Source organism: Oncorhynchus gorbuscha, linkage group LG02 (genome assembly GCF_021184085.1).
Source record: "Oncorhynchus gorbuscha isolate QuinsamMale2020 ecotype Even-year linkage group LG02, OgorEven_v1.0, whole genome shotgun sequence".
In the NCBI taxonomy this organism is placed as follows: Eukaryota; Metazoa; Chordata; class Actinopteri; order Salmoniformes; family Salmonidae; genus Oncorhynchus; species Oncorhynchus gorbuscha.
Window position 1 is genome coordinate 22353629 of NC_060174.1, and position 11806 is coordinate 22365434.

At 42.1% G+C, this 11806-nt stretch overlaps 1 protein-coding gene across 1 annotated transcript in view; it reads left to right on the forward strand.

Moving 5' to 3' along the window:
* Positions 1–11604, forward strand: part of LOC123999261 (cartilage intermediate layer protein 1-like) — a 32794-nt gene extending 21190 nt beyond the window's left edge. The window contains exons 9-10 of the mRNA XM_046304852.1: positions 5509–7928; positions 8042–11604. Of these exons, the coding sequence (XP_046160808.1) occupies positions 5509–7913 (2405 nt within the window). The 3' untranslated portion in view covers positions 7914–7928; positions 8042–11604. The remainder of the gene's footprint in view (positions 1–5508; positions 7929–8041) is intronic.
* The last annotated feature ends 202 nt before the right edge of the window (positions 11605–11806 follow it).

Here is an 11806-nt window from a genome sequence, read left to right on the forward strand (position 1 = left end):
AAGGATGAACCAGACTTGTGGAGGTCTACAATTTTTTTAATGATGTCTTGGCTGATTTCATTTGATTTTCCTATGATGTCAAGCAAAGAGGCACTGAGTTTGAAGATAGGCCTTGAAATAAATCCACAGGTACACCCCCAATTGACTCAAAGTATGTCAATTAGCCTAACAGAAGCTTCTAAAGCCATGTCATTATTTTCTGGAATTTTCCAAGCTGTTTAAAGGCACAGTCAACTCAGTGTACACTTCTGTACACTTCTGACTTCAACTGTATATTCAACTGTATATATCAGGCTAGGCGTCCCGCTAGCGGGACAACTTCCGGTGGAGCTAGAGGGTGCGCAATTCAAATAAATAGTCACAAAAATTATGGATAAAACTTCTTGATGCACCCATCCCGTTAGCGGGATAATTTTTGTCAACATCCGCTAAATTGCAGAGCGCCAAATTCAAATTAAATTACAAAAAATATTTAATTTTCATGAAATCACAAGTGCAATATAGCAAAACACAGCTTAGCTTGTTGTTAGTCCACCTGGCATGTCAGATTTCAATAAAACATTTCTGCGAAAGCATATCAAGCGTTTATGGAAGGACATCTCTCTCAGTAGACAAAATATTACAAACAGCTAGCAGCCAAGTAGATTGATCATAAAAGTCAGAAAAGCAATATATTAAATCGCTTACCTTTGATGATCTTCGGATGTTTGCACTCATGAGACTCCCAGTTACACAATAAATGTTCCTTTTGTTCTATAAAGATGATTTTTATATCCAAAATACCTCCATTTGTTTGGCGCGTTATGTTCAGAAATCCACAGGCTCGAGCGGTCACGACATCGCAGAAGAAAATTCGAAATAGTATCCGTAATGTTCATAGAAACATGTCAAACAGTTTTTATAATCAATCCTCAGGTTGTTTTGACAGTATATAATCAATAATATATCAACAGGGACTGTAGCTTCTTCAATAGGAGAGAGAGAGAAAATGGCTGGTCCAAGCTGTTGCGCATGCAAAACGCTGCTGGCATCCAGCCATCCCCTTACGCGATATGATCTTTCTCACTCATTTTTCAAAATAAAAGCCTGAAACTATGTCTAAAGACTGTTCCCACCATGGGGAAGCCATAGGAAAAGGAATCTGGTTGATATCCCTTTAAATGGAGAGAAAGGAAGGCTATGGAACATGGAGCTTTCAAAATAGAAACCCCTTCCGGTTGGATTTTCCTCAGGTTTTCACCTGCAATATTAGTTCTGTTATACTCCCAGACAATATTTTGACAGTTTTGGAAACTTTAGAGTGTTTTCTATCCTGATCTGAAAATTATATGCATATTCTAGATTCTGGGCCTGAGAAATAGGCAGTTTAATTTGGGTACGTTTGTCATCCAAACATCAAAATACTGCCCTCTACACTCAACAGGTTAAACATGTAGGTACATACAAGTGTCTTATATCAGTTGAAAGCTTAAATTCTTGTTAATCTAACTGCACTGTCCGATTTACAGTGACCATTACAACGAAAGCATGCCTTGCGATTGTTTGAGGACGCCTCCCCACATCACACAAAATATTTTTCCACCAGCACAGGTTTCATAAATTTACATTTACATTACATTTAAGTCATTTAGCAGACGCTCTTATCCAGAGCAACTTACAAATAGTGATTAAATATTCACTGACGTTTTGAAAATCTTCCTCTGATTGGTCATACAAAGGATCCCAGCTATAACATGTATTGTCATTTTGTTAGATAAAATCCTTCTTTATATCCCAAAAAGTATGTTTAGTTGGCGCCATCGATTTGAGTAATCCACTCGTTCAACATGCAGAGAAAGGAATCCAAAAACTTTGTTAAAACAAGTCAAAATATGTTTCTATTGACTCAGATTTTTTATTTTATTTTTATTTCACCTTTATTTAACCAGGTAGGCTAGTTGAGAACAAGTTCTCATTTGCAACTGCGACCTGGCCAAGATAAAGCATAGCAGTGTGAACAGACAACACAGAGTTACACATGGAGTAAACAATTAACAAGAAAAAAAGTGGAGTCTATATACAATGTGTTTAAAAGGCATGAGGAGGTAGGCGAATAATTACAATATTGCAGATTAACACTGGAGTGATAAATGATCAGATGATCTTAAATGTAAATGACTTAAATGTAAATGTACAGGTAGAGATATTGGTGTGCAAAAGAGCAGAAAATTAAATAAATAAAAACTGTGGGGATGAGGTAGGTGAAAATGGGTGGGCTATTTACCAATAGACTATGTACAGCTGCAGCGATCGGTTAGCTGCTCGGATAGCTGATGTTTGAAGTTGGAGAGGGAGACAAAAGTCTCCAACTTCAGCGATTTTTGCAATTCGTTCCAGTCACAGGCAGCAGAGTACTGGAACGAAAGGCGGCCAAATGAGGTGTTGGCTTTAGGGATGATCAGTGAGATACACCTGCTGGAGCGCGTGCTACGGATGGGTGTTGCCATCGTGACCAGTGAACTGAGATAAGGCGGAGATAAGGCCTAAGATACCCTAACATGTCATCAAACTACAATATTTCATACGGAATGAAGTATGTTCAATAGGAAACCAATATTAGCAGGTGCATCTTGTCTTCCTTGCGCGCCCAAACACGAATTTCCAATAGTTTGTCCCAGTACTAAAACAAATTATTCTCACTCAGTTTTGGGGGAGGGGATTTTCTCCAACCATATCTATTGTGTTAAATTCTCCTACATTATTATGACATTTCTACAAACTTCAACGTGTTTTCTTTCCAATGGTACCAAGTATTTGCACATCCTGGCTTCAGGACCTGAGCAACAGGCAGTTTACTTTGGGCAAGTCAGTCAGGGGGATATTGAGAAAAAAGGACCTTAGCCTGAAGAAATTCAGGCATCTGCAACAATCTTTTTCTTTAGAGGATAGGGAGTCTAACAGGAACACTGGAGCGTAAACTCCGCCATGATATCATGAACATGATTCCTTTTGCCAACATTTGGCCAACATTTGGGGGAACAATAATCATTTTTTCCCATTCCCATCTGAATGCTTTGTGAACAAATGTCCTCTCCAAGTTCACATCTAATTACCCTATTATGAATGTTTTGTAGTGCAACTTGGCTAATCATGGATGTCTCTGAGCCATGTGGAAAGAAATAAGGTGTGTGTGTGTGTGTGTGTGTGTGTGTGTGTGTGTGTGTGTGTGTGTGTGTGTGTGTGTGTGTGTGTGTGTGTGTGTGTGTGTGTGTGTGTGTGTGTGTGTGTGTGTGTGTGTGTGTGTGTGTGTGTGTGTGTGTGTGTGTGTGTGTGTGTGTGTGTGTGTGTGTGTGTGTGTGTGTGCGTAAGTGAACACATGTAAGAAAAATAGTACTCTTTTCCCACCAATAATTACAAGCAAATGCATACTAATACCAATTACACACATTTAAACTAATGCTACTAATGACAATGAAATTCTAGGTAATAAACATACATTTGGTTGGTTAATAGGAAGTGTGACAGAGTGCGCCATTCGCATCTGTAATTTTTAAATTTGAATGAGTATACAAAACATGAAGAACACATGCTCTTTCTATGACATAGACTGACCAGGTAAATCCAGGTGAAAGCTATGATCCCTTATTGATGTCACTTGTTACATCCACTCCAATCAGTGTAATTGAAGGGCAGGAGGCCGGTTAAAGAAGGATTTCTACGCCTTGAGACAATTGAGACATGGATTGTGTATGTGTGCCATTCAGAGGGTGAATGGTCAAGACAAAAAAATGTAAGTGCCTTTGAACAGGGTATGGTAGTAGATGCCAGATGTGTATCAAGAATGGTCCACCACACAAAGGGCATCCAGCCATCTTGACACAACTGTGGGAAGCATTGGAGTCAACATGGGCCGGGGGGAGGGCAAACACAGTCTGCTTAAACTAATAACACCCAAACAATTATACGTTTTCATGTCTTTATTGAACACACTGTGTAAACATTCACAGTGCAGAGTGGAAAAGTATGTGAACCCTTGGATTTAATAACTGGTTGACTGTCCTTTGGCAGCAATAACCTCAACCAAACATTTTCTGTAGTTGCAGATCAGACCTGCACAACAGTCAGGAGGAATTTTGGACCATTCCTCTTTACAAAACTGTTTCAGTTAAGCAATATTCTTGGGATGTCTGGTGTGAACTGCTCTCTTGAGTTCATGTCACAGCATCTCAATCGGGTTGAGGTCAGGACTCTGACTGGGCCACTCCAGAAGGTCAGGACTCTGACTGGGCCACTCCAGAAGGTCAGGACTCTGACTGGGCCACTCCAGAAGGTGTATTTTCTTCTCTTGAAGCCATTCTGTTGTTGATTTACTTCTGTGTTTTGGGTCGTTGTCCTGTTGCATCACCCAACTTCTGTTGAGCTTCAATTGGCGGATAGATAGCCTAACATTCTCCTGCAGAATGTCTTGATGAACTTGGAAATTCATTTTTACGTTGGTGATAGCAAGCTGTCCGGGCCCTGAGGCAGCAAAGCAGCCCCAAACATGATGCTCCCTCCACCGCACTTTAAAGTTGAGATGAGGTGTTGATGTTCGTGTGCTGTGCTGTGCCTTTTTTCATCCACACATGGTGTTGTGTGTTCCTTCCAAACAACTCAACTGCAGTTTCATCTGTCCACAGAATATTTTGCCAGTAGCGCTGGGGAACATCCAGATGCTCTTTTGTAAACTTCAGACGTGCAGCAATGTTTTTTCTTCCGTGGTACCGTAGACTCGTCAACAGAGATGTTAGCATGTTCCAGAGATTTCTGTAAGTATTTAGCTGACACTCTAGGATTCTTCTTAACCTCATTGAGCATTCTGCGCTTTGCTCTTGCAGTCATCTTTGCAGGACGGCCTAGGGAGAGTAGCAACAGTGCTGAACTTTCTCAATTTATAGACATTTTGTCTTACCATGGACTGATGAACATCAAGACTTTTGGAGATACTTTTGTAACCCTTTCCAGGTTTATGCAAGTCAAAACATTTTATTTTAGGTCTTCTGCGATCTCTTTTGTTTGCAGCATGCTTCACATCAGGCAATGCTTCTTGTGAATAGCAAACTATAATTTTGTGAGTGTTTTTTATAGGGCAAGGCAGCTCTAACCAGTATCTCCAATCTCGTCTCATTGATTGGACTCAAGGTTAGCTCACTACAATTCACTTTTGGAGAATTCATTAGCCTAGGAATTCACATACTTTCCCCAACCGACACTGTGAATGTTTAAATTATGTATTCAATATAGACAAGAAAAATACAATAATTTGTGTATTATTAGTTAAGCACAGTATGTTTGTCTATTGTTGTGACTTAGATGAAGATCAGATCAAATATGATGATCAATTTATGCAGAAATCCAGGTAATTCCAAAGGGTTCACATACTTTTTTCTTGTCATTGTGTGCGCATTATATGCATTATGCATGTGTGTGTTTACATCCATAAAACATGTGTAATCTCATTGCTAACTCTATGCACTGTGTATTCCACAGCTAAAGGCATGCCGGCATGCAACCCCACACCTAAGAACCACCTCATTAGGCTGCCCATGGACTGTGTTCAGCCTGGGACTGACTCTAAGCTCTACAACGCTGGCCGCTGCACCCACAACAAGTGTGTAGGCTCCCTGGACTTTGACCTGCGCTGCAGGGATGGAGGTGGCTATTGCTGCGGGGTCCAGAAGATGGAGAGCCAGGTGATCAACTGTGGGAGCTACAGCCTACCCATCAAAGCTGTGACTGAGTGTGGCTGCCTGAAGTGTGTGGTGCCCAAGGTGCTTGTGCGTGGCAGGGTGGTCACCGTTGACAACGATGAACCACTGCGTTTCGGGCACATGTACGTTGGCAAGGAGAGAGTGGGCACCACAGGGTACAAAGGAGGTTTCACGCTCAATATAACCCCAGATACAGAGAGGCTAGTGGTCAACTTTGTGGATCCCACAGAAAAATTCATTGACACTCCTAAGGTGTTTATCTTTGACAAGAGAGGGGGCTCTGTTTACCATGACGTGAAGGTGATGAGAAAGCAGGAACCTATTGATATCAATGCTGGAGAGACAAATACCATTGACTTAGGAGAAATCAAAGGAGAGGACCCCATTGGACAGATTGTCATACCTCCAAATTCTTTCCTCAGAAGAAATGGGGAGGTGTACGAAGGTACGGTGAAAGCCAGTGTCACCTTCATTGACCCCAGGAACATCACCACAGCTGATGCAGCGCCTGGTGATCTCAACTTTGTGGACGATGAGGGTGACATGCTTCCACTGAGGACATATGGGATGTTTTCCGTTGACTTCAGAGATGATACGAACCAGGAAGTCCTAGGGGCTGGAGCGGTCCAAGTACTCCTAGACACGCAGCACGTCAAAATGCAAGAACACATTCCCAAAATGAAACTGTGGTCCCTCAACCCAGAAACAGGTGTCTGGGAGGAGGAGAGTGACTTTCACTACACTCAGACCACATCTGGTGGTAATGGACGGCGCAAGCGAGAGGAGCGCACTTTCCTCATAGGTAATATGGAAATCAGGGAGCGTCGACTTTTCAACCTGGATGTGCCTGAGAACCGCCGCTGCTACGTCAAAGTGAGGACATACATGAGTGACAAATTCCTGGCCACTGAGCAGTTGGAAGGTGTGGTCATCAGCCTGATAAACCTGGAGCCCAAGCCTGGCTTCTCCTCTAACCCCAGAGCATGGGGTCGCTTTGACAGTGTGATAACTGGACACAACGGAGCCTGCCTGCCAGCCTTCTGTGATGCTCAGGTGCCTGATGCTTACACAGCTTACGTCACAGGCATTATGGGTGGTGAAGAACTGGAAGCAGCTCCCTCAACCCCCAAGATGAACCCAAACATCATTGGAGTGTCTCAGCCATATTTAGACAAGATAGACTACCAGCGTTCAGACCACAATGATCCAGCTCTTAAGAAAACAGCCTTCAGAATCAACTTGGCAAAACCCAACCCCAATAATTTGGAAGAGACCAACGGGCCAATATACCCCTACCAAAGTTTAATATCCTGTGAAAATGCTGAAGTCAATGCCAACCATTTCCGATTCTTCAGAGTGGAAAAGGACAAATACGAATATAACGTTGTGCCCTTTCAAGAGAACGACTTAACATCGTGGACAGGTGACTACCTCTCTTGGTGGCCCAACCCTCAAGAGTTCAGGGCTTGCTTCATCAAGGTCAAGATCCAGGGACAAAGAGAGGTTATGATAAGGTCACAGAACCATGGAGGCACCCACCCTGAGACTGCAGGCCAGCTGTACGGCATCAGAGACATCCGCAGTACCCGCGACATGCACGTGGCCAACATCTCAGCAGCTTGCCTGGAGTTCAAGTGCAGTGGTATGCTCTTCGACCAAGCCGCAGTCGATAGGTCCCTCATATCAGTCCTCCCACAGGGCAACTGTCGGAGAGTGGGCATCAACAGCCTCTTAAAGGAGTATCTGACCAAGCACCCCCCTACCTCACCGAACAACGAGTCCCATGCCTTCAACATGCTGGCCCCAGTCGACCCCTTGGGGCACAACTATGGCATCTACACAGTCACGGACCAGAACCCAAGGGTGGCAAAAGAGATTGCCATTGGACGCTGTTTTGACGGTACCTCTGACGGCTTCTCCAGAGAGATGAAGTCAGACACTGGGGTTGCTCTGACCTTCAGCTGCCCAGAAAGGACTTTAACCAGGGAGAGTCTCTTCCAACGCCTCCAGACAAATCCCAGCCAGACCCTGTCTCAGATGGCAAGGGACATGAGGGAGGCGCAAGGGCTGCAGGTCCGAGGAAGGTCCTCCCGGGTAGTGACCTACCCCTCTGAATCCACGAGCCGCAGACCCAGCTCCTCTAGCAGGAGGAGATCTACGATGCGGACACAGAACCGGCAGTAGATCTGCCGTTAATAAGTGAGTTACAAGTTTTCGTTGTGCCACAGAGTGTAAACAAAAGTAGTATTTTAGTGTGTGTAAAGTTTTCCACTTTCTGTACTTGAATCCCAATAACTTTAATTTATTCCTAGGTCTTTGGGTTATAAATGAAGATGACGTACTCTCACAAACAAAAGAAGGAAATGTCAAGTTGTGTCAGCCTGGTGATGTTGGATGTGAACTTTCTCTGAACACAGTATGGTAATCTATTGAAGCAGTAACTTCTCCAGCAAAACCACACAGGAGAGAGAAATTAAGACTTTTTTTCTCTGAAACTTACTAGAAGGGTTTGGCAATACATATCAGTATTCATTGTATTCCTTGAGAAGAAATACATTTCTTTAGCTTTCATCAGTCCAGTAAAGCAAATGATATTTATTTAATTGGCATTCATAGGATTTTAAGAAGGACATCAATTTCCGAGGAATACTTGGATTTATCGCGTTCCACATTAACCATCGTTAACCAACCGTCTTTTCTGATATCTCTGATCGCTTGAGTTATAACCAACTGCAACTGTAAACACCAGTCAAAATGCTAAACACTTCATAATCGATCAACGCTTTCCATTGCCCTCATGAGTCCCTCAAGATTAAAGGAACATGAGGTCCTAGTGATCTAGTTTGTTTGTAACAGACAGTGGGCCCCTTTTCTAGAAACCGGGAAGTCTTTGCTGCCAAAAAGAGGCATTATTTAAGAAGATGCAATGGGGTGCAAGGAGTTATCGAGTTTGTGGAACAGAGGACGCTTCTTAGTGCGCTTGTTTCTAGCGTTTCTCTCTCCAAATAAGCATGTCACATTGCCAACTGAGATCCAGACCTTTTCTCTAACCTGAATCCAACATGTACCGGGCCCCAGCCAACACAAGCATCCCTTATCAAAACGCATCTCAGCAGTTGACTGAACAGAGCCTGCGGTAGGGGACCTGAGAGAGAGAGGATATTGTGGGGGATGACACAATTCCCTCCAGTCCTCAGTTCCCACAAAGTCCCCAAGTACTCATCCAACACACCTCTCTGTCTGTTCTTCAACACCCCCACCAACATTACTGTCAGGAATGTAAAAAACTAAAACCAATCAACATCAGAGAAGAAACCCTATTTATACATTGCAGATAATTAGCTGGGCTAGTTCCAAAACTAAATTGACTGTATTGTTGTTAAATGTGGGAGTGTCTGTCTTTGTCTCATCAAGTGCAATAGCTATGTTCTATTTTGACCTGAGAACCCTTGCAAATCATCACGTAACAAGCCAATTATATACTGCACCAGGTACTGCTGGTAAATAGGGTGAATCCTTCAGTAGTTTTGGCTATGGTATACCGAGTGTATTTGTAAGGGAGCTTGTACAGGATTCAATTGCTTTTTGAATTACAGTGTATAACAATCACTTAAATGTTAGGTCATCATTTTACACTGTCAGTGCCACATATATTTCTGATATTTCTGCAATCTGCTCCCATTATAATGTTTTCATATCTTGCTGCATGACGCATTAACTTTTAGCAAGAAGTGTACAATCATATTTTCAGTTTAGAGAACGCAGTCCCTTTCCAGAGGGACACATTTATCTCAACGGTACTATTTCCCCATAGCTACTAAACAACAACGTATTATTAATATAGTTAACTTGCAGACAGGCCTCTGATTATTACAGGACCAATTCCACAAATGTGTTTCCCAAAGGGAAAATAGGCTCTGGGAGAATTAAGTTTTATTTAAACAGTCCTTCAGTAGAACCAATTATGAACATGCCATCTTTCTACCCATCAATGAGTATGAGTTTTAGAGGTTCTCCAGTGCTTGGGCATTAGAGTGGCAAGTGGGAAGACATTCAAAGAGGCCCATTTAATTGGATTCAGTAATTGGAGGAAAGTTCCCCATTGATAGTAGGTCCAAACTTGTTTATCTATGTAGTGGGTGGCTGTGGGTCCCTTCAGACTGCTGGAGAGCTCCTAGAGCTGAACTAATCCAAACCCAAATGAGTGTCTGTAGAACAAGGAGGAAGAAAACATGGCTGGCTCGTAGTTATCAGCCCAGCTGTTAATTAGGAAATACATGTCATATACACTTGGGGGTACTTTGAAGAGTTTAACCGAGACTGTCACAAACAACCAAACAAGTTGATTTCCAGACTGCATGTGGATATAATTTAGGCACAAGAGAGGTCTGTGGTCGAGTACGTTCAACATTGAAACGACCATACCTTTAAATTGGCTCAATTTTTGAGGTGTTTTCTTAAATGTCAGTCAGCAAAACCTTAGGGAACTAAGTAAATTGAAACCATTGCAGTTTATTGTACAGTTTACTAGCAACAGCCCCAAAAATATCTTATAAAATAGATACTCGGGATCAAATAGATTTAACAAGTATATTGTACAGTGCCTCTAGAAAGCGATACGTGGAAATGATCATTTATGGCCCTCTAGTCATTATCAATGACCTCTACCATCATGGGCATGTTAAACCCTCTTAGAATGGACAGTCCAGCAGTTCATTAAAATAAACCAATCAGCTTATTTGGAGCAGATTGTTGCATCCAGGCTGTGAGTAAGATGATGGTAATTGGGTCCACGTGTGGAAAAGATAACTCTCATTAACCACAGTAGGGTGTGAGGTGAGAGAGAAGGGCCACAGCAACAACTCATTCAACAACTGGATGACTTGCAACACCAACGAGGAGTCACTTCTGGAGTCACTTGTGGGAGAAGGGTGAGATTAAGTCGTCACTTCTGGAAGTAGGCTGTTTAAAGTAAACGTGCTCTGATAAGTTGACTGGTAGATGTTTCATGAAGAGGCTTTGAGGGAGGTTGAGAGACAGAGTAAGTCTAATTGCCAATGTTACATAACACATTGTGTGAGAAAAATAGTAAGGAGTATCCGAACAGTCTCTGATCAGTTTCCAGTTTCCTGATTCATTAGCTTTAAGAGGAGAGAGGAATGGAAGAGAGTTTCCTATTCAAATGTAGAAACATGCCGATGTTGTGGAAGAAAAACCTCAAACAGAAAACAGAATTCAAAGATCTCCTTTTAATACAGATTAAATAGTCAAATGACATGATCCCCTCGATTCCAGACACAGTTTCAGGTTCTAGAAATTCCCAGACAGGTTCGTCCTTCACATTTCACATAATAAGTGATAAATGACAATTTAAAAAAATGTTCACTTAGTTTTCGCTACTTCTCCATGGTAATTCAACAGTCTCGTATTTCCACTTGTCCTGTAGAATGTTGAGGTACTAGTGCTTGTAGACTGACTGACACTATACAGCCCTGCCTTGGCTTCAGGTTGATTTCTGAGTGTGCCTGTGCCACCAGCATGAGTGCATGCATCTGTCCTCCCTCTCTTGTACAGTCTGGCTGCTCTCAGGGAGACTGTAACTTATTCCGGAATATCCTTTGGAGCGTTGGATCTTTCCATATTGTCTGACCTATTAAGAGAGACTTGTATGGTTGTCACTGTGCTCTGGAAGATGTCTTGGGGACCCATAAACGCATTATATAAATCAATTTCTGAGAATTCTCTGTTTAATCATTACATGACATGTACTGCATGGCGTTGCCCATTTGTTTTTATTTTTCATGTGTAAATTGTGTATTGTATGGAATTTCCTAAATGTATAAGGAATTGTAAATAAACCTTTGCTGTAAAAATTTCTGGTGATATTATGTCCTGATTTGATACATGTCATATGTGTATATTCAATGATAGTTCTCGAAATAGTTCAGAAATATGCAAATGTGAGTTTCAAAAATGTAATTGGCAAAAGGGAATATTCTATTGACGTGAGGTATCGTGAGAATGATGTTGAAAAAAACCCCACAAGATTAAGGGATAACTGGGTTTGCATAATTCAT